The sequence below is a fragment of the Oryctolagus cuniculus genome, chromosome 4 (assembly GCF_051225735.1).
Source record: "Oryctolagus cuniculus isolate XC-2025 breed Fujian yellow rabbit chromosome 4, ASM5122573v1, whole genome shotgun sequence".
Taxonomy (NCBI): domain Eukaryota; kingdom Metazoa; phylum Chordata; class Mammalia; order Lagomorpha; family Leporidae; genus Oryctolagus; species Oryctolagus cuniculus.
The window spans coordinates 92,443,315-92,458,411 of NC_142870.1; the positions used below are offsets into that span (position 1 = coordinate 92,443,315).

The 15,097-nt window shown below is 47.3% G+C and overlaps 1 protein-coding gene across 17 annotated transcripts in view; it reads right to left on the minus strand.

The window, feature by feature from the left end:
* Positions 1-15,097, minus strand: part of ST6GAL1 (ST6 beta-galactoside alpha-2,6-sialyltransferase 1) — a 122,849-nt gene that overhangs the window by 13,098 nt on the left and 94,654 nt on the right. For 16 of the 17 annotated variants that reach the window (XM_002716497.6, XM_017346979.4, XM_070072392.2 and 13 more), the window contains 2 exons: positions 12,640-13,303; positions 4,489-4,586 (listed from right to left, as the gene is read on the minus strand). In XM_002716497.6, the coding sequence (XP_002716543.1) occupies positions 4,489-4,586; positions 12,640-13,252 (711 nt within the window). In that variant the 5' untranslated portion in view covers positions 13,253-13,303. The remainder of the gene's footprint in view (positions 1-4,488; positions 4,587-12,639; positions 13,304-15,097) is intronic. The other variant, XR_016233179.1, reaches the window with a different exon arrangement.

The window sequence follows — 15,097 nt, forward strand, 5'->3', positions numbered from 1 at the left end:
AATCCGGCGCCCCGACCGGGACTAGAACCCGGTGTGCCGGCGCCGCAAGGCAGAGGATTAGCCTAGTGAGCCGCGGCGCCGGCTTACAATTTTGCCATTGTCCCTAACTGAACCACAGCACCTATCGACACCCCCCCCCCCCCCCCCGCCACCATCAAACCTGTTTTTCCCCTACTTTCTGTTTCCAGGTACCTCCCATAAATCATGCAGTATTTGTCTTTTGGTGACCGTCTCCTCCACTGGCTTTTATTTACAATTTGCTTTTCTGATAACGTACTTCTTTCTTTCTTTCTTTCTTTCTTTTTTTTTTTTGACAGGCAGAGTGGACAGTGAGAGAGAGAGACAGAGAGAAAGGTCTTTCTTTTTGCCGTTGGTTCACCCTCCAATGGCTGCCGCAGCCGGCGCACCGCACTGATCCGAAGGCAGGAGCTAGGTGCTTTTCCTGGTCTCCCAGTGGGTGCAGGGCCCAGGCACTTGGGCTATCCTCCACTGCACTCCCTGGCCACAGCAGAGAGCTGGCCTGGAAGGGGGGCAACCAGGACAGAATCCGGCGCCCCGACCGGGACTAGAACCCGGTGTGGCGGCGCCGCAAAGCGGAGGATTAGCCTAGTGAGCCGCGGCACCGGCCCTGATAACGTACTTCTAAAGCTGACCGTGTTTAAGAGTCTAGTTCAGTGGTATTAAGTACATTCACACTGTTGTGCAACCATCACCGTTATTCATCTCCAGAATTCTCTGCAATCTTGCAAAACGGAAACTGTGTTCATGAAACAGCACCTCCTCTGCCTCCCACTCAGTTCCTAGTCACCAACAGTCTACTTTCTGTAGAATTGTGACTATGCTAAGTAACTTTTATACAAGTGGGATGTTACAATGTTTGTCTTTTTGTGCTGGCTTATTTCTTTGAGCATAATGTCCTCAAGATTCATCCATGTTGTAGCATGTCAGGATTTCCTTCCCCTGTAAGGTTGAGAAACGTTTCATTATATGTATTATAACTGTGTGCCGGCCGGCGCCGCGGCTCACTAGGCTAATCCTCCACCTAGCGGCGCCGGCACACCGGGTTCTAGTCCCGGTCGGGGCGCCGGATTCTGTCCCGGTTGCCCCTCTTCCAGGCCAGCCCTCTGCTGTGGCCAGGGAGTGCAGTGGAGGATGGCCCAGGTGCTTGGGCCCTGCACCCCATGGGAGACCAGGAAAAGCACCTGGCTCCTGGCTCCTGCCATCGGATCAGCGCGGTGCGCCGGCCGCAGCGCGCCGGCCGCGGCGGCCATTGGAGGGTGAACCAACGGCAAAGGAAGACCTTTCTCTCTGTCTCTCTCTCTCACTGTCCACTCTGCCTGTCAAAAAAAAAAAAAAAAAAAAAAAACTGTGTGCCACACTCTGCTCATTCATGTATTCACTGATAGGCACTGGGGCCTCGACCACATGTTAGCTATTATGAATAACAGAGCTCTGAACATGCGTAGACAAATATTCTCCACATCCTGCCTTCCATTCTTTAAAGAATATACTGTGGCACAGTGGGTTAAGCCACAGCCTGCAGTGCCAACATTCTATATGGGCACTGGTTTGAGTCCCAGCTGCTCTACTTCTGATCCAGCACCCTGCAAATGGGCCTGGGAAAGCAGCAGAAGATGGCCCAAGTCCCTGGGCCTCTGCACTCATGGAAGAGGCTCCTGGCATCAATCTGGCACAGGTGGAGGGTGAACCAGTAGATGGAGATCTCTCTCCCCTCTGCTTCTCTCTGTAACTCTACCTTTAAAAAAAAAAAAAAAAGAAGAAGAAGAAGAATATCCTAAGAAGTGGGATTGCTGGTTCATATGGTAATGCTATTTTTATGTATTTTGAGAAATTCACATATCATTTTACAATATTGGCCATTTTACAATCCCACCAATAGTGAAGTGTTGCAATTTCTCCTCATAGAAGCTCCCCTAATGGGTGTAAGGTAATTTCTATTTGCCTTTCTGAGCACCTTTTCGTATGCCTATTGGCCACTTGTATCTCTTCTCTGTATCTCTGTGATAAGAAGCATCAACACATGATCACAGAGCATAGACCCCCCCCCCCAGTACTTAAAGGACAGCGTCCATACTGCCTGCCCTGGTCCCAGAGTCATGTGCAGGCTGTTTCAGGAACACATGAACAACTGCCCAGCCAGGGGTTGAGTGGAAGGACTAGGGAGCTGCTTCTGTGAACAGGTGAAATTAACCATAAGTTATCTTCTAAACCTCCCCTGAATTTTCAAGCCTTCAATAGACTCCAAAGTTCCAAAACAGCTGCATTACAGATTCTGCCAGTGCAATGGTTGTCAATGTGGGGAAACAAAATGGAGCGCTTCCCACTCTGCCACCTTCCCAGGATCCCACCCACTGACTGCTGACCCACATACTCCGTCCTCTCCAGTTTCGGAAATGAAGAATCCACAATTGCACCAGGCATTTCTCCTTCCATTTAGTTCCAGAGTTACTGGAAGAACAACCTGCCTTCGCCCTCCCCTTTCCCTCTCCCCAGCCACTCCGTGACACACTCCAGTCTGGCTTCTGGCTTCACCATTCTCGGCAGACAGTTTTTGCTAAGGTCACCAGTGGGCTCCCTTTTGCAGATGTGGTTCAATTTTCCCCTGAATTGGGCTTCAGGAGCATCTGATACTGATGCCCACACACTGCTTCTTTGCTTTTGGTACCCAAAGCTCCTGGATAGGACTTCTCTCCTCGTTCTACACTTTCTCCCTTCCTGTCATTCAGTCCCACTGTTTCACTGCCACCCAGACACAGACAATGCACAAATTCTCACCTCCAGGGCAGACCTGACTTCAAACTCTGACCACATTGGTGCAAAGGTCTACTTGTCAGCTCTTCATGGAGACTGAGAAGGTAGCTCAGACTGGCCCTCCCTAGAATCAGAGAAGTATGGCTCGTATCTCTACCCTCCTCCTGGACTTGAGCCATCATCACCCACAACACCTTCAAGTCTCTGTGATCTCAGTGATTCTAGCCAGTCAGTTACACAAACCAGAAACAGCTGCAGCTTTGGCGCCTCTCCCTTCACTTCTCATACCCGATCTAACACAAACCTGCTGACTGCATGTCCCAGAGAGCTCTTAAATCCATCCTGTTCTCACACTCATTTTCACTCCTACTCTGTTGCCAGCTACCAGCATTTCTAGCCCAGACTAATGCAAGATCTTCCCATGTCTCTCTGATCAGATGGAAGCCGGGCATGTTTACAAAATGCAAATGAAAACTGCACATCACAGCACCACGGTTTGACCCCTTCTTCCCTTCCGTCTCATCTCTCCCTACACAGCCCCACATACTACACCTCTCCCTAAGTCCCTACGCTGGCCACACACTTTCCACCCAGGATCTTACCTATTCCATTGACTCATCTTGAAAGCTCTTAAATCCCTTTTCATCTTTTACTCCTACTCCACCTACACAGCTAAGAACCACCTCCTCAGAGAAGCCTTCCTGACTTTCCTGAAGAGCTCAACTCTCCCTTTCATGAGCCAAGATGGTGGCTATTCGTAAAGAAGTTAAATTCCACCAGCCCCATCCCACCATAGAGTCTTACGGCTGTAGGCCTCGGATACAAAGCAGGCTGTGCAGGGAGCAAGTCTGGCCAGCTGGTGAGTTCCTGGAAGTCAGGAAGTGTAGAGAGAGAACAGGAGAGGAGGCCGGCCAGAGCAGGGGAGAAATGAACATTCTTAAGGGGGCAGCTCTGAAAGAGTTTCTGCCAGGGGCCAGGGATCACTCCACTCTAAGAACCCAGGGAAGCGCACAGAGAGTGAGCGTGGACATAGACACCCAAGGCTCCTCTGCTGACTCAGGACAAGGCAAATGCCAGGCATCGTGCTGAAGGCAGATAGAGCTGCAGCCCTCTCATGCAGTTGTGAGGAATCTGCAATTCAGTTTTGCCCGCTAAGTAAACCTATTGACAGAACCTGGTGGCAAGACTATTTCTCAAGGTTCCATAAGTATTGGGAAATCAGAATTGGCTACCTGAAAAAACTTCAGAGAGCTAATTTTCTAAGGGAATTCATGAAGTCACACACAAATACTAGTGCTGAATTACACCTAATCACATGATGACAATGTTACTTGTGCAACATTTTATAGCTCTCACATGCATTGTTTCATTGACTTTCACAACACTCCTTACTCTCCCCTGGAGCCCCCTGCTCTGCTGTTCCTCCTATGACAGTCCAGGTATAAGCTCCAAGCTACTGTGTCAGCAGAATTCTGCCTCCCTAGGCACTAGACACATTCTTGGGTGCAGACTAACATGGCAGGGGGTTTTAACGAACACATCAGCAGGCTGGTGATCACGGATCACTGTCTTCTCCTTCTCCAGTGTAGAATCTAGGCCTCCAGTGTAGAATCTAGGCCTTGGGAAGGGCAGGGCACTTAGGCTGCGTCTCTGAAGTGCTCCTGGCAGATACATCCCGTGGTCCTTCTCTCCATCTCTGCACAGAAGAAACGTTACCTGAGAGTTCATCAGGCGAATGGTAGTTTTTGTGCCCACATCTTGTTGGTAGTTGGCTGTGGGTGCCCCATTAAACCTCAGGACTGCATCATGACCATCTATAAACCACAAGGAAACAGAAAAGAGGCGATGAGTACTGGCAGTATGCAGGAAGAGAGAGGGACATGAGGAAAGAAGGCAGGAGACGGGCAAGGGAATAGTGCTCCCCGACCGTGGCCGTCATCACACACAGAGAAATGATACTTGTGGTGCTTAGGCAAAGCTCGTATACAGAGGTGATCACCTGTCTGCTGGCCACGCAAAGGCTGTAGAGGTCCTATCATAGCCTTCCTGAAATCTATTCAGTGACACACCTAAGTACCAAGTTCAGAATTAAGTGAACAGGGCCATTGAGCTCCTTGTAGTGGGCTCACTGCTCCATTTATCAAGGGCCAAGCCAGACATTCTCTTCATGTCACCAGCAGGCCACTGTTTCTAGTACTGCTAGAGAAATGCAGATGCTACCATATGTCTAGTTTATTTTACAAGTTACCCCCAGTGCACCTTGAAAAGTGGGCAGCCCTTCAAAGTGGAAGGAAATCATTGCAGCATCCAAGACAACAATTAAGAGTTCCTTCCACTCAGGAACCTGCAGTCCAGGGTAAGATCACAAGCTTGGTGTGGCACAAATGCCACAGGAGCTCATAGGGTTAAACTAAACCATTTATTTTCCTTTTTCTCTTTATTTTTTAAAGATTTATTTTTATTTATTTGAGAGGCAGAGTTACAGACAGAGAGACCGAGAAACAGAGAGAGAGGTCTTCCACCCACTAGTTCACTTCCCAAATGGCCACAATGGCTGGAGCTGGGCTGATCTGAAGCCAGGAGCCAGGAGCTTCTTCTGGGTCTCCTATGTGGGTTCAGGGGCTCAAGCACTTGGGCCAACTTCTACTGCTCTCCCAGACCATAAGCAGAGAGTTAGTTCAGAAAAGAAGCAGCTGGGACTCGAACTGGCACCATAGGGGATGCCAGCACCACAGGCAGAAGCTTAGCTTATTACACCACAGCACCAGTCCCCTTTCTTTCTTTTTCAAATAAGCACTACGTCAGAAATAATACACAAAGGGTCTTCAAAATGTTCATGGAAAATGTATATTATGAAAAAACTGTGCATGGGTTTCAAATTTCTGCAAAAAAAAAAAAAAAACTCACACAACTTTTAACCCATTTTTTTTCACTACCTGTTTTATCTGTTCTCATGCAGATTAGACAGGCCATCTCACAAAACCCTAATTGCTTCCTGTCTCTTTGCAGCTGTTGAGGCAGAGTTTTGGAGACTTAAAGAAGTTTATCTAGCATTGACGAATCTGATGGGGGAGGGATCCAATAACCTGTAAGAACCATTCCATCCTGAGCATTTGTGATCCCAAGGCAGCTCATCCCTACCTTACTTGATGAAGCAAGTTTGGTGATCACCAGACTTGGGGGTCATCTCAACCCTCCAGTATCTTATTTACCTTCAGGTGGTTTGACTTAGGCAATTATTTATCCACACAGATGGATGGGGAGAAGACAAGACTTCTGGCTCACTACAAGATGATCTGGAAAGCAAATGCCCACAGAGCTAAGGGATGATCGCCTCCCTCTTTATGTAGATTTTAATACATACACTAAACCTCAAGATTCCAGACACTTCATTCACAAAATCAGCATCTCGAAGCCTCAATCCCAGAACAAAATGCTGTTGAAACAGCTTGGAAGTCACACGAGTTGTACATAGTCCACGCTTCTATCAGCTTACAGGGCAGACACAATGAACTGCACGTTGGGCAGCAGGTGCATGGTTCCACAACTCACAACTGCAACAAGCCCTATGGAAATCAGCCCACTGGTCTCAAATGTGATTAGCAGCAATCACAGGACAAAGGCAGATCCATCAGAAATTTCACTCTCACAGATGAATCAATTACTGAGGAGAATCCCAGGAGAAAAGCGATGACAAGCTCCAACAGAGTAACCGAGAGTTCCCTCAAAGGACTAGTCACACAGCTGTGGTCAGAGTTAAAGGAAATCTCCATGGGACAAGCTTCTACCCCAGGGCTGGCTACTTCCAAGAACCATCATTAACCCCACGTACCACGCAGAGATACAGAGATACAGAGCTAGGACAGGCCACCAGCATGAGAAGTCTCCAAAGACCACAGTTCTTGCTAACATCCAGCTGGCAAGCAAGGGGCTAGGATCATCCATACCCCAACCCCTTTCTCCTCCTTCCCTCAGATCTTGGAGACACGACGGAAAAAGGGAGACAGCATGACTTGGAGACCAAGGAGGCCGCCCAACAGGGGCCAAGACCTCCAGTCAAAGAAGAGACTGTCCAGGGAGGCAGCAGGGGAAATGGATGTCCCGACTTCACTCTCCCATTTCATGCCTGTGCTTCTCCCAGTCAGTCCCAAGCAAAACCCAGAAGGCAAGGAATACAGTCTACGATTTCAGGGATCACACCCAAATGGGAAAGGATGGAGGAGCAAAGGAAAAACACCCGGCACAGAGCGTGGTCCCTTGATGATGAAGGTCCCTTGATATTGAACTTGATGATGAAGGAGAATTTTTATTTGTTCCACAGATACTGACTGCACACCTACTCTATGCCAGGCTCCATCTAGGCTCTGGAGACAATGGTTGTGAGCAAGAAAGAACAGGTTCTTGCCCTCATAGAACTTTCCCACTGAACAGAGAGACAATAAATTAGCATGACCACCTCTTTGGAAGCTGGTTCCAGCTTGTAGTTACTACTATAACACAAATAGACTGAGCTGTGTGCCAGAGACACTAAGGGGATCTCCTGATAATGATTCTGAGTATGTCTCAAAGCTGAGACCCCAAGGGTAGCCAGGTATGGGTAGGGTCCAAGGAGGTCCTTTCCAGCCAGAAGCTGCAGCAAGTGTCAACTCTGATGAAGGGGAAGAACCCAGCTGGAGACAAGGGAGTGGGGCAAAGAAAAGTTAAAGAAGCCGTTCAAGATGTTGGCAGGAACTCGATTATGTCTCTATGGGGAGACCACATATAAAGTTGGGATTTGACTCTAAAAAAGTTTTTTTAAATAGGTTACGTAAATATAGGGCATAAGATCTCTGGCTGCCAAAACCACCCTTTGTTATTGAGGGCTGAAGAAGTTTCCAGCTCAAATAGACCTCCTGGGAGTCAGGAAGAGAAATCTCCAACTACCAGAAGCCAGCAAAGAAGTCTGGCAAGAGAAGAAGTTGCAGAAAACAGAAGCCACCACCTGTAACTTAAGAGTTAGAGCTTGGAAACAATGCAAATCAGAAAAGGAAAAAACAAATTCAACACTATATGCGCATGATATAATTACATGCTTAGAAAGCAACAGAATTAGCTCAAAGTAAAGTCAATCTACCAGGATGCCCTGCCTCCAGGAGTGGTAACTCTAACCAGCTAGAAATGGTGACAGAAAGCATTTTTATCACCTTTTACCACCAAACATTCTTATTTTGTAAAATTAGCTTAAAGAATCATATAACCATTTGTGGAAGGCTGCATTCTAATTCTGGATAGAGAAACTAGATTGGGGTTACAAAACTATGGCCTGAAGGCCAAGTCTGCCCATCCCTTGTTTTTATGAATAAAGTGTTGTTGCAAGTGCTGGCTATGGCTGCTTTTGTATTACAACAGCAAAGCTGAGTAGCTTTGAGACGGTTTGGCCCTTAATGCTGGAAGCATCTACTATCTGGCCCTCTACAGGAAGTCTGCTAACTTAACCTGTGACATCCAATCACGCTCTCTAAGCTACTAAATCCAAGGCTATCTTCTCAGCCCTCAATCTGCCCAGGAACCTGCCCCAAGTCTGCAGGCACTGATGCCAACAGACGCCACCCCTAAACTCCATCCCTCTCGTCTTCCGCCATAACTTCCCCACTGTGCTCTCTCCTCCAACCCCTGGATGTTTCTGCTTGTTCCTTTCCTTGTCCTTTAACTATAAATCTTTTTCTAGATTTCCTAATCAGGCCTTTTCCTTGGACTCATATTAACATAAATGACTCCTAAATCTGACCTCCATTTCTGATGGTTCTCCAGAACAAAACACCCAACTATACACAGATATCAACCCAAGGAAAATCCACAAATGCTTCCAACTGAACACAGCCAAAAGCAATCTGCCTGCCTCTAGAAACAAACTCCTCGGTGACATGATGTAGTTGACTCATGCGGGAGGACCTGCAAGTCCTGCCTCTCACTCAGGGTCATTTCTAATCAGACATTGCATTCTGGCTCTCCTCCCTTAGGGTGCCTCTCAGACCAGGCCGTTTCTCTCCTCTACCACTGCCTGAACAGACCCAGCATTTTTCAGCTGGATGTGGCCATGGAGCTATGGAGGTTTCACAGCAGTGCTCAGAGAGAAGAGGACTCAGGGAAGTCTCTCCAGAGCACCTGCCATCCCATCTCTCTCCAGTTTAGAAACTTCCTAGGGCTCTCTGTGGCTTAAAGAATGGACCCAAGGTCATGGTGACGACTGTCCAGATTCTCAACCAGCCGACCCACACTGCCTCGCTGGCCTTCTTCCTCGGCCCTCCGCACTCCCCGGGCTCTGCATAGCAGCCACACGGGACTGTTCCCAAGGTGCAGACACACTGCACACCTCTTCCCCTGCAGCCTTGCTTCTTGCCTTTGCCTCAGCTCGGAATGCTCCTCTCTGTTCTCTAGGACATCAGTGGGGGATTAATCACACGAAATTTTGTTAGGACAATACAGTCGCCATGAGACACAGAGTAGAGGGGTGACGTGTGGATGTTTTCCAGTTAAACAAGCTGCTTTCCAACCGCAATTGGCCACCAGCCTGTTGTGTAACCTCTTACAACAGCCAAGTGAGAACAACAACCTTACTTACCTCACAAGGCTACCGGGAGGACTAAAAGAGCAAGACACGCTAGGCACACAGCAGGTGCACAGAAAGTGTACTCCCATGGCGATGGTGTTTTAAAAATGTGTAACTGAACTAAAAACCTGCAACTTGTCTGAGATACTTTACCTGCAGAAGTAAACCAATTCACCTCTGGAAAGAGACACACAAATATGACTGATGCACGTCCCTAAAGGAGAACAAAAGTTTAACCTTGCTGACTTGTTTCTCATCCATACAAAAATTTATTTTTCAAGTTTGTTTTCTTCAAATTTATTATGTATTTGAAAGGCAGAGTTACAGAGAGAGGGGGAAGGAGAGAGAGAGAGAGAGAGAGAGAGAGATCTTCCATTTTTTTGATTTATTCTCTAAATGGCTGAGACAGCCAGAGCTGTGCCAAACTAAAGCCAGGAGACTAGAACTCCCATCAGGGTCTCCTACTTGGGTGCAGGGGCCCAAGCACTTGGGTCATCTTCCACTGCTTTCTCAGGTGCCTTAGCAGGGAGCTGGATCAGATATGGAGCTGCCGGGACTGAAACCAATGCCCATCTGTGATGTCAGTGTCATAGGCAGCAGTTTAACCTACTGTACCACAATGCCAAGCCCTATTGTTCAGATTTAATGTAGCTTTGCAAAAAAGCAGGTTTTAACTTATAACAAAATAATAATAACAACAAAAATCACTGAGCCCACCATTGGCAGGTTTATGGAACTTATGGAGACACAGTACATTATTATAGTCTCTCTAGAAACATTCTTGTACTATAGGAAAAAAAAATTAGTTGGGGGTCACTGTTGTGGCACAGCAAGTTAAACCTCTACTTGGTCAGCATCCTGTATGGCGATGTCAATTCCAGTCCCAGTTGCTCGGCTTCCAACTCACCTTCTTGCTAATGTACCTGGGAAGCCAGCAGAAGATGGCCCAAGAGCTTGGGCCTGTGCCACCCATATGAGAGACACAGATGGAGTTTCTGGCTCCTGGCTTTAGCCTGGCCCAATTCCAGCTGATGTGAGCATTTGGAGAGTAAACCATAGGATGGAAGAAAGATATCTCTCTCTCTCTCTCTCTCTGTCACTCTGCCTTTCAAATAAATAAATAAATATGTATTTTTTTGAAATTGCCATAAAACTTAACAGATTTGGGTTTTCTAGCCCCATCCTATGGATATTTCCCTCCCTGAAAAGCAATAATATCTCTTCAGTTCTCTGCACAAAAACCTCATCAGCAGTACTATTTGTAAGAGCAAACAACTTGAAATCATCTAATGTGTTCACTGGTTGGGACTGGGCTCAACACATTCTGGAGGGAGGGAAAAGTCTCCAGACCTGGCACGCTTCTTAGGACTTCCAGGGTTCAACAAGGGGCATGAATGAATAAAAAGAACAAGTGAATAAATGCCTTAGCATATATGTATCAGTTTAAATGCCCAGAGGATACACCCTATAAAAGATAGGACATTTGAAGCTTAATAACCAATTTTTATTATATCCCAGGATCAAAGTTCTCCCGTGGTACTTACGTGAAGCTGTAACTGCAGTCCACAGAAAAAGCCTACTTTCATTAGTCTTTATTTAAATCGCTGTGAAACGGGGCTGGTGTTTGGTGCAATGGTTGTGACATCACGTGGGGACCCACACGCTGTCTCAGAGAGCCTGGTTGGAGTCCTGGCTCCTCTCCTTCCCATCCTGTTTCCTGTTCATGTGCACCCTGGGATGCAGCAGTGATGGCTCAATACTTGGGTGCTGTCACTCAAGTGGGAGACCTGGACTAAGTTCCTGGTTCCTGACTTCTACATGGCCCAGCCCTGACTGAAGTGAACATTTGGGGAGTGAACCAACAGACTTCTGATCTCTCTCTCTCTCTCTCTCTCTGCCTTTCAAATAAAATTTAAAAACAAAAATTATTTAAAAATCACTAGAAACTTGTAAGGAGTGCATAAAAATCACACTGTCGTCACAATTCATAGAGGTCTCACGCTGTGCCTCAAGCTTCAACCGAGGCACACAATGATAGCTCGGTATGAAGAAGGAGCAGCTAACACCTGGCAGAGCCTAAATATTGCTATTATGCAGCAAAAAAATGGGGAAGAAAGAACGAAATTTAGTTCCATTGTGGGTGAACAAAAACTAATCACATTTCATTTCTAGAAAACAAAGTCAAAAAGAAACCAAAAAAGCATGAGCTGGGGTGGAGCTGGTCATCTTGGCAGCTGTTATTGGTAAACACTGCCTATTTGGGGAGGTAGAAAATGTGATCTCACACTTCTTTCTGCTCTAGAGAATCCAATTTGGGTCTACTTTTCTTGTTGAGAGCCTGTGTTGGTTTTAGACCATTTTTCCTGGCAGTCACATGAAGGAAATAAAAAAGGAGACAAATGACCTCACCTGCTCCAGTACCTCCAGCCTGAGAGAGAAGTAAGGCTTCCTGTGCTTTGCTTTCTTTAGTCTGATTCATTTCAGAATAATGGAAAACACATTCTCTCCGAATGAGAGTAATAAGAGGCCCTAAGCAAACCCATAGCTCTCTGTTGCACAGGTTTACAAATACGGATAGACTTTCTATCTTCATCAGCTGCAAAGGGGTTCAAGAAAAGCAAATTGATGGATTCTGACCAGTGACTTACACAAACTTTTTTGGGTCACACACGCTTCTAAGAATCAACTGCTATCTGAGAGCTCTCTCTTTCTTTCTGGAGAAATGCACTGAGTCTTACAGGTGCATGCACACACACACACACGCACACACATACACATTATACACACCTAATCCACAGATACTCCCACATGCAATTTTAGAGACTCATGGGTCCCCTACAGATGGTCCAGAGCTCCCAAGTTAAGAATTCCCATTCTAACTAGCTATTTTCGAAGAGAAAAGCTGAACATCACCCAGTCAGGTGAGGTTAACAAAGTCTCCCATTCAACTGGTAAAATAACAGAATTTCAGAGCCTGAAAATGAAACAGAGATCTATGTTTCCAATGCTTTCAACAATCAATTCTAGCTTTCTGCTTATTGCTAGAGGTGGGACTCCCCTTTCAAATGAAAACATCTGCAGAACACCTATCCTGAAAGCAGATAAAACCAATGCTAGTGGATAAAGGCACCGTGGGCCTGAATCCCTGCCCCTACCTCTTTCAGCTGCCCCGTGGCACCTTCAAGAAAGATGGCTGAAAACACTGCCACGGACCTGCGCCCTGTCCCCAGGGCCCTCACTCAGTGTTCAGAGAACAACATCAACACCTCAGAACGCACCTATTTCTCGGCCCAGCTGGGAGGACTTCAGAGATCCAGCTGATGAGACAACAGCACACCTGCCCCACGGCCCAGCCTTGGTCCTGATGTTCTCCTTGGGCAGGTAACCCTGCCATTCAGACGTGTTGAAGGGAAAATCTGTGGCCTCTACCATGGACACATTGACGTGGTCCCGGAGGTGGCAGCGCAGGGCCTCTGGGCTGTACTGAACGCCTGGCCCTGGCCCCTTGTAGGACACCTTGTACTTATTCATGGTCAGGTAATTCTTCCAGATCTTCTGCAGCCTGGGGATAAGGTTTTTGGATGAGCTGTCCTTGTTCCACACCTGGAAGGGGAAGGTCTCTGGTTTGGCCTTGGCCGGGGCCCTGGGGCTGCTGAGGGCCTGGCCGCCCCTGAGTGGGGTCTTGAGAGTGCTGCTTGAAGACACAGACTGGGAGCCAGACCCCATGGCCAGTTTCTCCAGACTCTGCAGCTCTTGGAATTCCTTGGTTTGCACTTTAAGAGAATCGTAGTAACTTCCTTTCTTCTTTTCTTTCCACACACAGATGACAGCAAACAGGAGAAAAGCCAGGACACAGCAGCTGAATTTTTTCTTCAAGTTGGTATGAATCATAATGAAGAGTGTGTTGAGAGAAGCCACTCCAATCTGAGCAGGAGAACGAGCCTGAAAAGAGGAAGACACGGGGGAAAGTGACGCAGAGAAAACCCAAACACGGCCTTCGGTGAGCCAGGCGCTGATCCATGGATTTAGAGGGAGGAGACTTAATTCCAACCCTGGTCTACCTCCCACCTACTGTGCAACGTTAAGTGCTCGAGCAAATTCGTTTATGAGTTATGACTGGTAACGGTCAGACTGTAAGGGTCTCCAGCCCAGGAGATGCCCACCATATTAGACCACGGTGAGCATGGTGCTCCCTGGGTTATGCCCCACACTGATCCTGGTTGTGGGGAAATTAACTGCAAAAACATCTAGTGTGCCTGACACATGGCAGGGGCTGGGGGCGGGGGGTGGCTTTAAATGGCAGGTGCATTCCCTTGGACACTCCTTCTCTCTCTCTGAGCCACAAACACTTCTTGGGTCCTTCTGCCACCACTCTCTTCAGCCTGAGTCACCACTTCTGGTTGCCTGGGTCCAGCTCACCCTCTGCTCCCTGAAATTGTTGAGGTCTGGAACTGCATCTTATACATCATTTGGTTTGAGGAGTTTTGACCTGGTAAATGAAGGCAGGCATTGACTGAAATCAACAGAACCAAGGCGGAGCAGACTGATCCATCTACCTCGCAAACTCCAATCTCTCAAAAACCCTGAGGGGTCCAGCATCCTCTTAAATACTCATAGAAAGACCTCTCGCCTTGGATCTGTGGTGCATCTCTCTGAGGGCTGCGATTCTAGACTCCCACCTGAGAAGAAAACTAAGGGTTACTAGCTTTACAACATAACATTCAGATTTGTGCAGTGCGTGACCAAAACAAAAAAAGCACTGTTAAGACAGGAAGCTAACCAAACTCAAGAGAAAACAGGAAGTCTAGGTAAGATAACAGAGATGTGGCCAATTAGCACAATGAAAACAAAAACGTGTCAGGCACAGGAGATATTGTTTTCAGTTAATTTCACCATAACCGGGGTCAGTGTGGTGCATAACCCAGGGAGCACCATGCTCACCACAGAGTAACATGATGGGCAGAGGGGCTCTGACCATTACCAGTCACAGGTCTTAAGGACAGCATTCAATCTGATCAGCAAGGTTTTTTTTTCCCTTCAAAATTGTACTTAAAGCTGACTGCCACCAGTCCCCTTTGGGTTTTCCTCTCTTGGAAGCCCCACTTCCACGCAGCTTTGGCTGGAGGTCCTTGATTTCTAATAAATACTTTTAAATCTCAAAAAAAAAAAAAAAAAAAGGACAAAGTTTCAATCTCCATTCTGAGATATTAATGGAAGCGCCCAGGACGACAGACATGAGGAAATGGTTGTGCCGAGGTTCAAATCCAAGTGCAGTTGATTCCACAACCCATGTCCTCCCCATTACAACATGTGCAGAATTGCTGAACATTCTGGAAAACAGATTTCACTAAGCAAACAGAGCCTGAATAGGCACCTTTATATCTGGGTAAAAACCTACTTTGTTTTCTCAGAATTTATTGTGTAACTGAATGGAAGATGGGAGCCCTTTGAACTCAAACAAAGTCTTCACCTTTTGGAAAAAATAATTTGGTTTCTTTTTTTTTTGACAGGCAGAGTGGACAGTGGAGAGAGAGACAGAGAGAAAGGTCTTCCTTTGCCGTTGGTTCACCCACCAATGGCCGCCACGGCTGGCGCGCTGTGGCCGGCACCCTGCGCTGATCCGAAGGCAGGAGCCAGGTGCTTCTCCTGGTCTCCCATGGGGTGCAGGGCCCAAGCACTTGGGTCATCCTCCACTGCACTCCCTGGCCACAGCAGAGAACTGGCCTGGAAGAGGGG